The sequence below is a fragment of the Macadamia integrifolia genome, chromosome 8 (assembly GCF_013358625.1).
Source record: "Macadamia integrifolia cultivar HAES 741 chromosome 8, SCU_Mint_v3, whole genome shotgun sequence".
NCBI lineage: Eukaryota > Viridiplantae > Streptophyta > Magnoliopsida > Proteales > Proteaceae > Macadamia > Macadamia integrifolia.
The window spans coordinates 5,139,423-5,151,031 of NC_056564.1; the positions used below are offsets into that span (position 1 = coordinate 5,139,423).

The 11,609-nt window shown below is 36.8% G+C and overlaps 1 protein-coding gene across 2 annotated transcripts; it reads right to left on the reverse strand.

Moving 5' to 3' along the window:
• Positions 1-2,982: 2,982 nt before the first annotated feature.
• On the reverse strand, positions 2,983-5,596 carry LOC122085414 (wall-associated receptor kinase-like 20). 2 transcript variants are annotated; one of them, XM_042653840.1, is made up of 3 exons: positions 4,744-5,596; positions 4,594-4,656; positions 2,983-4,461 (listed from the first exon to the last, which is right to left on the reverse strand). In XM_042653840.1, the coding sequence occupies exons 1-3, from the start codon at positions 5,519-5,521 to the stop codon at positions 3,395-3,397; spliced, it is 1,908 nt and encodes a 635-aa protein (XP_042509774.1). In that variant the 5' UTR covers positions 5,522-5,596; the 3' UTR covers positions 2,983-3,394. The 2 variants fall into 2 exon arrangements, with proteins under 2 accessions (XP_042509774.1, XP_042509773.1); XM_042653839.1 differs by having other exon boundaries at positions 4,594-5,596.
• Between the last annotated feature and the right edge of the window lie 6,013 nt (positions 5,597-11,609).

Consider the following 11,609-nt stretch of genomic DNA (forward strand, 5'->3'; position numbering starts at 1 on the left):
CTAAGAATATCTAGGCATATATCCCAAAAGGTTCTTAGTCACATGATGTTCATTATATCAGTGCAGCAACTATAAACGAATTTCACGCTTTGTATTATGTCAAATCTCAATTATTATATCTTTTTCCAACAAACACACCCCCTCCCCCACCAAAAAAAAGAAAAAAAAGGATTACTGTGTGGTATTCACTTCATCCTTATCTTTCCACCTCCACATCCATCAATGTAATTGTAATATTGTGTCTTTCTATATATGTATGAAATATATTAGGATAGATAAATGTAAATGATTGTATATATTCCTTGGGATTGACAATTTATATGAAAAAATGATGTGAGTATTTTTTTTATTAAAAAAAAATTTAATGTGATTATTTTGACTATTAGATGAAATATTTTAATCTAGGTTAACTGGTGTCAAATTTTAAAGATTAATTCGATCAAATATCATCTTGTATATTTGAATGCATTTCATGTATGCCATGCACACCTACCATATTTTGATTACTACTACTCACTTTCTCATGACCTTTAATTTCAAAACTTTATTTTATCACAGTGACAAACTTTTAAAATGGGGTTGAGTGAATCGAACTCCATATATAAATGGTTAAAATATACAAGGAAATGGCACTCATACAAGGAGGGGTAAATGAATGGGTTTGTTTTAAAAATGACAAATGACCAACCTAGACCATGCCCTTCTTATTCAATAGTTGGATTTGCCAAATCATGTGGCACATTAAGCAATTAGTGCATTAAAAAAAAATTATTGGCAGATTGATCACACAAAAATAAATAAAATAAAAAAGTAATGCACATTTGGGTAAAAAAATTCAACATTTTATTACAACTAATAGACAACTGAAAATACAAAATAAAAGATAAAAATGAGTTTTAGAATTTAATAAAGGGTTAATCTGATAAATGATCAATTCATATATTATTTCTTAGATACCCAACTCTCTGAATAATTTGCCGTTAAAAAGCATTATTAAAAAAAAAAAAAAAAAAGGAATAACTGACACGAATAAATCTATGGAATGGGGCTAGACAATGATCCAGAAGGGGCTAAACAAAAATCCACAAAGGTCCGCTAGGGAGCTAATAAGCCCACTTATTATTATCACACTATTATTACTTATAGAAATTGAACCCTTAAAGAAAACCTATTATTAATAGTTATAGACCATGGGGTTAGGCAGATTGAAAACGCGAACCCACATGGGGTCAGTAGGGGGCAATGAACCCACTTATTGTTATACTACTATTACTTATTAAAAAAAAAAAAACTATATTTTGTAGACGATGGAGCCAAGCGGATTAAACATCAACCTCTCCTTAAATTTACCCTAGACCTCCAGGCTAGCTACAGCCAATGCACGAGAAGCACAACCCCTCCCAACCTTATTGCTAGTCCCAATCATGATTTTAGGTTTTGATATTGGATTAGTTGTAACGAATATAGTTTATCACTGCTGGTTGAGACCAATCCCAATGCTTGGTCGATCCACACTCGAGTATCATATCAAAATAGGTGTAAAACTGTTTAAAAAGGAAAAAAAATACCATTACTTATAGACGATGGGGTTAGGTAGATTGAACACACGAACCCACAAGTATTAGGAGTCCATTGGGCCCGCTTATTGTTACACCACTATTACTCATAGAATTAAAATAAATAAATAAACCTATTTCTTATAGATGATAGAGGGATATATCAATGGTTGGGTTTGCTTTAAAATTTGACATGTTGTCAATTTAGAGCATACCTTTCTTTCCAAAAGTTGGATTTGTTAAATCATCTATCAATTTGGCACACTAGTTAGTTCAATCATGAAAGTTTTCACGAGTAGATTGACCACAAGAAACTCTACCCAAAAACGAAAGTGTAATTGATGGAGAAAAAAGGAAGATCAGGGTAAATTTATATGATGGCTTTTTAGGAAGGCTTTGTTGGATAGCTCGAGTATCCATCAAACTATCACTTAGTTGGTTAAATGAGCCAAAATTTTGTGAACATATAAACTTTTAAATCCTTTGCTCACAAATTGAGACTAGTACAAGTTGACTAGTGGAGTTGCCAAAGTAAAGCTAAAGAATTTCGGAGAAGTGATTGAAAGAAATTAATGAACAATTGAAAATATAGAGGTTATATAATCAAACGGGAAGAGTTTTCTTGCCTGGTCGCGTAGAACATTCATATCAGTCTCACATGAAGGACTGATAGTGGATTGTTGTGGCTAATTGGAGGCCACCCTGATTTGTATAACCGGTATTGGCATTGGTATTGATATTGGTATCATATTAGTTGTACTAGCTGATCCGTATCTATATTGATTGCATTGATCAATTCGCAATGCTATCAACTGAAGAGTTTTTTTTTTTTCCTTGAATTTTGTCTGCTTGACCTATGGGGGCTTGTCTTGGGGACTATGATCACTACCATGGAGCACCATTTTTTTGTTACAAAAAAAAAAATCAATATTGAACCAATACCAACCGATACAATGCAATATCGGTATCTTACTTTTTTTTTTGCTAACAACGGGTATCTAGGCCTTCGGCAAACCATTTAACTTTCATTGAAAGCAATGAAGAACACTAAACACCCCGTGTGAGTGGCCTAAGGTGTGTCTAGTGAGAGTTAAACTTAGGACGTCCGAGTTTACGGCTCATACTAAGTTCGTTGGTCACCAACTACTTTTTCCCCTTGGGTTAATATTGGTTTCTTACCTTTCTCTCTCCCTTCTTTAGTAAATTATAGTGTCAAAAGTTTGGAATTGATTGGCATACAGAGGACAAATACAAGATTATATTTTTTTCCCATAGCCAGCACAGATAATACTCAAGATGTAAGAATATATCAAAGGCTCTAAATGGTTGGGAAATTTGGGGATGAAGATGAGTTCAAACCTCGCATAAGTGAATATATAGTGATAAACTGATCCAATGGCTCTTGTTAGTATATTCTTGGCAATCCAGTAAGCAATCAAAAATCTCACTAGCACATATGGTGAAGTAGATAAAACACAAGCAAGATATGCAGCTTCAAGAACAACAGTGGGAAATAAAGATTTGAGGTAGGCAGGGCAATGCACAGATCAGGGTCTGGTGGGCAGGAGATGAGTGAAGGATCCTTGTAGCTGAAGGCTTTGTTGACAGGCCTGCTGCATCAGAAACCACTGCTCGTGTTCCTCTGGTACCAGCAACAGCCAGGAAGGCATGAGAGTTGGGAAGGAGAGAGAAGGTTAATCAATTTTTCAGGGCTTATTTATATCTGAAGAAATAATGGGCGAGGCATAGTATGTACGTATAAGAGGAAAAATGGTGTTGCTCCATCTTCAATCTCTTCTTTGAGCTCTCTTGCACCCAATATCAAACACATGCCGTTACTAAACCTCTGTATCTACCGCTGCTGCGATACTCGTAATGTATTCTATCTCTTCCACAACTTCTTTCATAGAAGGCCTGTTCTGTCTTCGCTCCTCCAAGCAACCCAACGCCAGAAACCCTAAAGCTTTTATGGTCTTCAGATCCCTGTCGATTGCTCCCTCCATGAGCATTGGATCTATGGTGTCCATTAACTTGTCTTCGTCCACCTTTCGCTTGACATAAACAGCCAGGTTCACATCGTCTGGGTCTCTGTTGAAGCTTATGGCTTTCTGCGATGTCAGCAACTCCAACAAGACGACTCCGAAGCTGTAGACGTCGCTCTTGTCTGTCAGCTGGTAGTTCCTGTAGTATTCTGGGTCAAGATAGCCCAAGGTTCCCTGAGCACAGGTGGAGACATGACTAAGATCAGTCTCTACAAGCCGGGATAGCCCAAAATCCGAGACTTTGGCGTTAAGCTTTTCGTCTAATAGAATGTTGCTGGACTTCACATCACGGTGGTATATGGGAGGCACAGCGGAAGAATGGAGGTAGGCAAGCCCCTCGGCCGTCTGAAGGGCAATGCTTAGACGGCGCAGCCACGTTAGCTCACACTGGCCGCCGTTGCGAGCCCTGTATAGGTGGTCGAACAGGGTGCCGTTCGGAATGTATTCATATACCATCAGAGGTTGCTCCAGCTCAACGCAGCAGCCAAAGAGGCGTACGAGGCTGCGGTGATTCACCTGGCAGAGGATCCTCATCTCATTGAGGACCTGATCGACGCTTTTGGTGTTACCGAGCTTGGCGCACTTGACGGCGATGATGGTGTTGTTTCTGAGGATGCCCTTGTAGACTTCGCCGTAGCCACCGGTACCCAGAAGTCGTTCATGGGAGAAGTTATTGGTTGCCCCCCTCATCTCCTTGCCCGTGAAGACCTTGGCCGCCTTGCCGCCTCTGTTAGAATTTATGATGTCTTCACGCTCTCTAACAAGTCGCTCCTGCGCCTCTTTGATTCGCCTGTGTCGCTTGTAGACCAGAGTACCCACCACTGCCGCAAGCAACGCCGCTCCTCCTAATCCCGTAGTTAGACCTGTAATCCCCAAATTCCGGAAACCAATCGAAACCAAATTGCTTTACTTCTGTTACTTCAATCTTCGATTGAGCTACGATCAATCGGGGAGGAAAGGGAACACAGAACACTCAAAATAATCATTTCAGCTACCTGCAATTAGTGTGTTATGGTTTTTGGAACCATTGCAACTTCCAGGTCTCTGACACGTCGCATCTGAATCAGGGAAAATGGGGTTTTCCTTTTTCAGTGGTGAATGGGGATTGGAATTGAAACTTAAAAACCACATTAAAATTAACTTACTGGCAACACAAGAACCGCTGATGGGGTCCCAAGAGAGCCCAGCGACGCACAAGCATCTCTTGATTCTGGAACTCGATGGGTCGGCTTGGCATGTGGAATTGGACCCCTGATCGCAATCTGCATGGGAATGGCAGACTGGCTCCTGCGGCGACTCCCATTCTATCTCCACCCCCGGTGCCGGCCACTTACTCACCGGCAACGAATAGTCTAAATTCACAAAACTCCGATACGCCGTGCACCCGGCATCCTGAAGCAATATGGAATAGGAGGTGGTTGAACTCCCTGTCCTGAATGAGCAACAGAGACGAGCAGCTTGTTCACACGCTGCCGCCTCTGATGTCGCTTTTATGTAGGTGTGACAGAGGCTCGTCGAAGAGCAATCAAGAGGTGATCTCAGCAATGAATTGGGGCAGTTGAGGAAGAATATGGTATTGCTGCTAGTAACGTTGAAGGGGAGGCTTCTGTTGAGCTGGATTCCATGGCTATTGACATCCGTGGTGATGCAGCTTTTACCGGCGAAGCTGGCTGGGCTTATCACGAATCGTTGGGTAGAGGGATGGATGGATTCGATGGAATAGGTGGAGTTGACGGTATCAAACCAAAGTGTGCCGGCAATGGCATTGCATCGGATCTTGTACGATTGGTCACCGCAATTGGGTCCGGTGCTGAGTGGGTAAGGAACAGATATGTTGCCACAGTTATTGCAGTGAGGTGCAGCATTGGAGCACCCGGCACAAAGTAGCAGTGCCACCGTGAGTAGTTGCAGACGGGAAAACATAATTCTTCTCCGGTGGGGTTAAAGGAGGAGAGAGGGGATCCCTCTGAAAATACGATCACAGAGCACTGGTTGATATTCACATATATATTCCGAGCAGAGTAGGCTTTTTTCTTTCTTTTTTTCTTTCCATGAAGGTGGGAAGGCTGTCAATCATCGAATGTCAACCATTTGTGAAGAAAAAACAAAACAAAAAATGTCAACTATGGAGTTTGGATTTAGCCATGTAGTATGGATATGGGAATTTGGATCAGTGCATGTGAGGATCTAACATCTGTTCTTCCTAATAATAGAATGTTAATCGTTAGCACAAAAAACAAAAAATATCAACCATCGAGTTTGAACACAAAAAATGTCAACCATGGAATTAGGATTTAACAATGTAGGTATTGTTCTACCAAAAAAAAAACAATTCTACCAAAAGAAAAAATGCAGGTATTGGTCCCTATTGGAATAGATATTGGAATTTGGATTTAGTGAAAGTATGTTCGCGGGTATGGATACGGGAATTTGAATCTATTGCAAGTATATTCACATGGACGCATGTTCCACTCTTTGTCATTAAAAGGGTGAAAACTATATATATATGAAAGCAAAAAAGACACATGTTGGATCCTCACATATATTTCAGGTGAACTATTTTCAGCAGAGTATACAATATTGATAAATATGGCTGGTATGATCAAAAAATGTTTTTTTTTTTTAATTTAAATCGGTTCAATCTATATGTCATGTGGTATTTATTAGTTTTTTTTTTTCTTTCTTTCTTTTTGCACAAGAGTGTTTTTACCTGAAAAATATATAATAATAAATAATGGGTGTTGGAAAGGTTCCTACCATTGGTGCATAGAATAATTATAATAGACTTTTTTTTTTAATAAGGAAACTATGTTTACACATAGATTGAAAGGTTGATAAACAATATGGATTGAGTTAGTTTGGTTTGCAATTGAAAATGCTTAAAAAAAAAATTAAGATTGAAAATATTTTCAATTTTACACATTGGTCAAATCTCTCACACTTCTAACGGCATCATTTGAATACAACATAGTGATAGTATATGGTGATTTACTCCATTGACACATCTTTATAGGTGTCTTTAGAACTTAACATCGTCATTGGTCTTATTCTCAAAAGCATTTAATGCAGTTAATTTAATGATAATAAATTTGTCATCTCACATAGGAATTGATAAATGCTACATCAAAATGATTATCAATTTTTTGAAAACTTATTTTTTATCTATCTATTAAATAATTAAAAAAAAATTAGGGACACAGAAATAATGTTACAAAACTATATTACCCCCTTGTACCTGGCTATTTTGTGGTATGGGAATCTCCAAGTGCATAAGCTATTATCTTCTAATTTAGTAATATTTTTTTCTTATTAAAGCAAGCTAGTACTATATGCATTTTCATAGAACTATTGTGGTCCCATATATCTCAGGAGAGGAATTAAAATAATTTGTAAACTCCTTAATATAAACAAAGGGACACTATATTCCTCAAACTAGCAATGTAGATTTTCTTTTAACACAAAAACTTATTATATCCCTACTCCCTATAAAAGACAAAGATGGAATGAAGCATAATAGAAAATGAAACTTACAGAATCTCAATGATGCGGTATGCTTTAGAACCTTTGACCATATTTGGTTGCTCTCATGAACTTTTGATGTATTTAATAATAAAAATTTTCATTTAAAAAAGAAAGGTCAGAAGTAGAATGTGTTTCCCTTGCATTACTTTGATTGATTTTGTAAATAAAAAGATGCCGTCATTTTATACTTAGAAGCGCAAAAAAGTAACATTGAGAATTATTTGACATCTCAATAAGAAAATCCCAAAAGTAAAATTTAAACTAGTAGTATTTAATGTGATTTGATGATTTGTTACATTAGGTTTAATCCAATCCAACTCTTTTGTATTGCCAAAAGATAAAACCTACAATTTATTTAAAAAAAGATATTTTACCACTCAAAATGTAGTAATTTATTGTTATCTCTTTGATTAGTCATGTATTCAATTTGGACATTTATCTTTTTTTTGGGTAAGAGGACATTATCTCAACATATGACCTAACAAGTAGGTCTCCCCATCTTAAATTTTTTTTTTTCTTTCTAGTGGCCTCTGTATTCTTACTGACTCCACTCTACGCTTTTCATTTTAAAAATCTATGAGAACATATAGGGATGTCATGGTGGTCTGAAATTTAGACTATAGACAAAGATGATTAGGTGGAAAAGATATCCACTATGCCTGAACCGCAACCGAATTGCCTAGTGGAAATTATTAAGGATGTAATATAAAAATGGAAATTTGGTTAAGCTAAGGTATGCCACTTGAAAGCATTGGGGGTTTTTTTTTTTTTTTCACTAACCTTTGAACTTGTCTAGTTATAGATCAGTCGTGAGGAGACTCGAGTTGGAGACGTCAATTAATACACTAACGCTTGAAAGTATAATAATATTATCAAAGGGGATGGAATCGTTCTTATGATCTTAATTGAATTAGAGTTTTTTTTTTTCTCTTTTACACTAACCTTAGAGCCTATTTGGTTATAGATCAATCGCGAGGAGACTCGAGCTGGAGATTTTAGTTAATACACTACCGCTAGAAAGTGTAATAATATTATCAAAGGGGATGGAATCGATCTTATGATCTTAATCAAATTAGAGTTGGTCCCAAGAACCCTACAATTCGCCCTCAAATCTGAGTAAGGGAATTAGTCCATGAATTGGTATAAGCCGCTTCTAATTAGTAGTTGTCCATAGCATCATTCACTTCGCTTCAATGAAAGTCTCAGAACTCGTTGAGTCGACTCAGAATCACCCAATCCATCAAACATCAATCCGATCACTTGTTTACCTTTGATGGGCGATAGCTGTGTATTAAACTTACCCAACATCCCAGTTGACTCGGTCTCCAACTCGTTCACTGCATGAGTTATCCGTAACTTCACTGTTTGGTTTTCTGGACATAACGATTCTGTTGGCTCTTGGCGACTCTTTTCCCCAACACACACACTCACTCGTAACGAGTTGACTCACTGAAATATTGATCCACTCCACTCACTCGATCCTTCTTGAATTTTGATTTCTAGCAGTATCCGAAAACTAAAAGGAGGAGGAGAACTGAGAACCCAAATCAAATATTTTGGAGAACTATTGAACAAATTTAACATTAACGGACTATATAGATAGAATTTACAGTTAAAAACATTCTGAAACACCCACCATTTATTCAAATCTTCTTATTATCCACATCGCTTTCACAAATTCACTACCTTAAAACTATAGAGGGACGACTCAGGTGAGTGAAGCTCCTTCGGTAGCTCACACACTTTATTCATCTAAACCAAACCAGCAAGTAGCAACCACTACCACACCATATACCTAACAAGTTTCGATTTAGGTGAAGCGTCGACAACAACTTCAGGAGACCAAACGACGTGAAGTGGTACGTGACAGAGGGGATTGGGCTGCGGCAGAGAGAAGCAACTGGGAAGCCGAAGGAGACATGGAAGAAGTCGCAGATAATGAGAAGACACGATCTTGATGGAACAGTTTGATCTCTGATGACTGAAACCGCCCTGAATCACCTGGAAGTCTGACGTATGAAGCTGAAGGTGAGTCGTCGAACCATGTACCATCTATGGTAGCTTGCCCACCTGCCTTGTATTGCATAATCACTCTATACACAAATGGGATGAGACCCTCCATCACTTGTTTGTATTTTTGTCTGAGAGAGATTGTGAGACTGAAGGAAGCAGAGGAGGATGGAACTATGTGTTTGTGTTTTTGTCTGAGAGAGAAAAGAGAGAGACAGGGATTCCCCTTCAGCCCTTCTTGAGCTTGGATTGTGAGAATGAAGGAAACAGGGGTGATTGGATTGGTTTAAAAGAAGAGCAGGTGGAGATGGAACTGGAGAAATGGATTGGAATCCAGCTATGAAGGTGAAACCACGCGGATGGTAAGATAGACTTCAACGCTATTCTCAAACTATTATTGAAAGATGAGTGAAAGCTCTATTTGAACCATAGCCACCATTATCAAACGTCTCTGAGAAGATCCCATTGAAATTAAAATGCAAATCTATTCTTTTAATGGGTTTTTTTGGTTGGCACATAATTTTCATTCTCATGTGTGACAATGTCTCTTATTTTCTTCTAAGATTTACTGGTTTTTTTTCTTATTAAATTATCATTAGTTGTATGTTATTGGATCAGCCATCGTTTTAAACTAAAGGTATTGGTAGGTTTAATGATATTTTTTTTTTAGCTGCCAATGTGGATCGTCTTGTTTATTGTTTCTGTTTGATTGTTGTTACTGTAGTTGTCTCTTCAACAACACGTAACGTTTACTTATCAAATTAGTTGTTATTTGATAAAGTTTCTGGATAATCGATTAAGATAAATTTAAAATCCCCAGGGTAGTTGAAGGTGATGAAACACACACACAACTCAGGGACAAGTTCTTAGTTGTCAAGATTTGATCAAACAAAATGAAAGTCTGTATTTACTGAATTTTTCATTAATTCAAAGGATGGATGTTCATTTTATATTATAACACTAATAAGGTCGTTCATATTGTTTAGGACTAGGTTTTCCTATTTGTGTCAACTGAAAAAAGTTTCTTAGTCAGCACACAATTTTTGAAAAGGTGATAAATTGGATTATGGAGTTTGAGTTTCGTGGATATGTGAATAGTCGATCCCAAAATCTTTTACTCACATGTTAAGTTTCAGTTAAAAAAGAGTTTACTCCATGACAAAATAAAACATTTAAAAACCTATGAGTATGTAGAAATGCTTAGATTACCAAGAGAGTACATAATTAAATTAGAGGATGAACTTTAAGAGGTGATTGATTTAGATTGTCTCCTAAACATCTGATTTGAAAAATTACCACATCACTCTTTCACGTGAAACAACCTAGGTAGTCATAAATCTTTCACCTTTCATATTTATGTATTTATTATTATTTTTTTAAAAGTAAAATGTTAAATACGAGGGATTCTCTGGTCTGATAGACCACAATAGTCTTGGGGCACAAGAGGGATAGAAATCACTATTACCAGGGTATTTCAAACACTTAGGCTCCGTTTGGTATCGTTCTAAAAAAACGTTTTTGGAGTTTTTTCGTTCTATTGGAACGAAAAAATAGAATCTTCTGTTTGGCGCACTTATTGTCAGTTTCTGTTTTTTTGGAACAAAAAGTGAAAAAAAAAAAAAAAAAATGAAAAATGATTGGCCGAACTCATTTTGGGTTCCGTCTTTCCAGTTTAGTTATTTTACAAAAAAAAAAAAAAAATTCCGATAAAAATCTGAAATTTTGAAACATCATTTTTTCGTTTAAAAACTGCATTTTGACACAGAAACTGAAATTTTCGTTTTTGACACGAAACGGCGTTTCTGGAACAGAAACGATACCAAACGGGCTCTTAGTCTTGTAGGGGGAGAGTCTATTCCATGTTCATGATGTGTTGCTTCAAACCACGATATTCTATCTCTTGCTCCATTGACTTGAGAACTTTTTTCCTCATTAATTTAACTAGACTTATAAACTCAATTACTAATATATATTAGGGAAAAAGAACAATACCAATCTAGCACGAAAAGATTATGCTCCCCTCAAGCGTGCATTGAAGATGCTCCTACATACCCATCCCATTGCTCCGCGCATCTAGTGTTTTTTACATTAGACCAATATAGAAGTAGATGAAATGAATTCTAATTAAGAATAACTCATTAAGGGTACTTAAATTAGTTAATTGTCACTAAGTAAGTGGTAGAATGATTTCCATCGATTGAGCTAAGCAATATTTGGATGAGATACTTTGAAGAAAACCATGTACGAGCTAGCGAGAGAAGAACAAGATTGTTTGAATACCATCTCTATAAGCATATTTAGAACTTGTGATCTTCTTTTGATTCTTCTTTGTATTTTCCCTATAAATCTTTTAACATTGTAACAAGGGTTATCAAAAAATTTTAAATGCACTTATTATAATGTCATTGGTTTTGGGTTCTAAAGTCTGGACAATTTATAGGTCAATTTTGTTCTGGACAATATATATTAAACAAAAAAA

Bases quoted from the DNA above. Each gene is read 5' to 3' on its own strand.
- LOC122085414 (XM_042653839.1), bottom strand. From the start codon at position 5,521: ATGTTTTCCCGTCTGCAACTACTCACGGTGGCACTGCTACTTTGTGCC. The intron at 4,462-4,593 runs GTAGCTGAAATG...TGGGGATTACAG, and splicing joins CCATAACACACTAATTGCAG to GTCTAACTACGGGATTAGGA.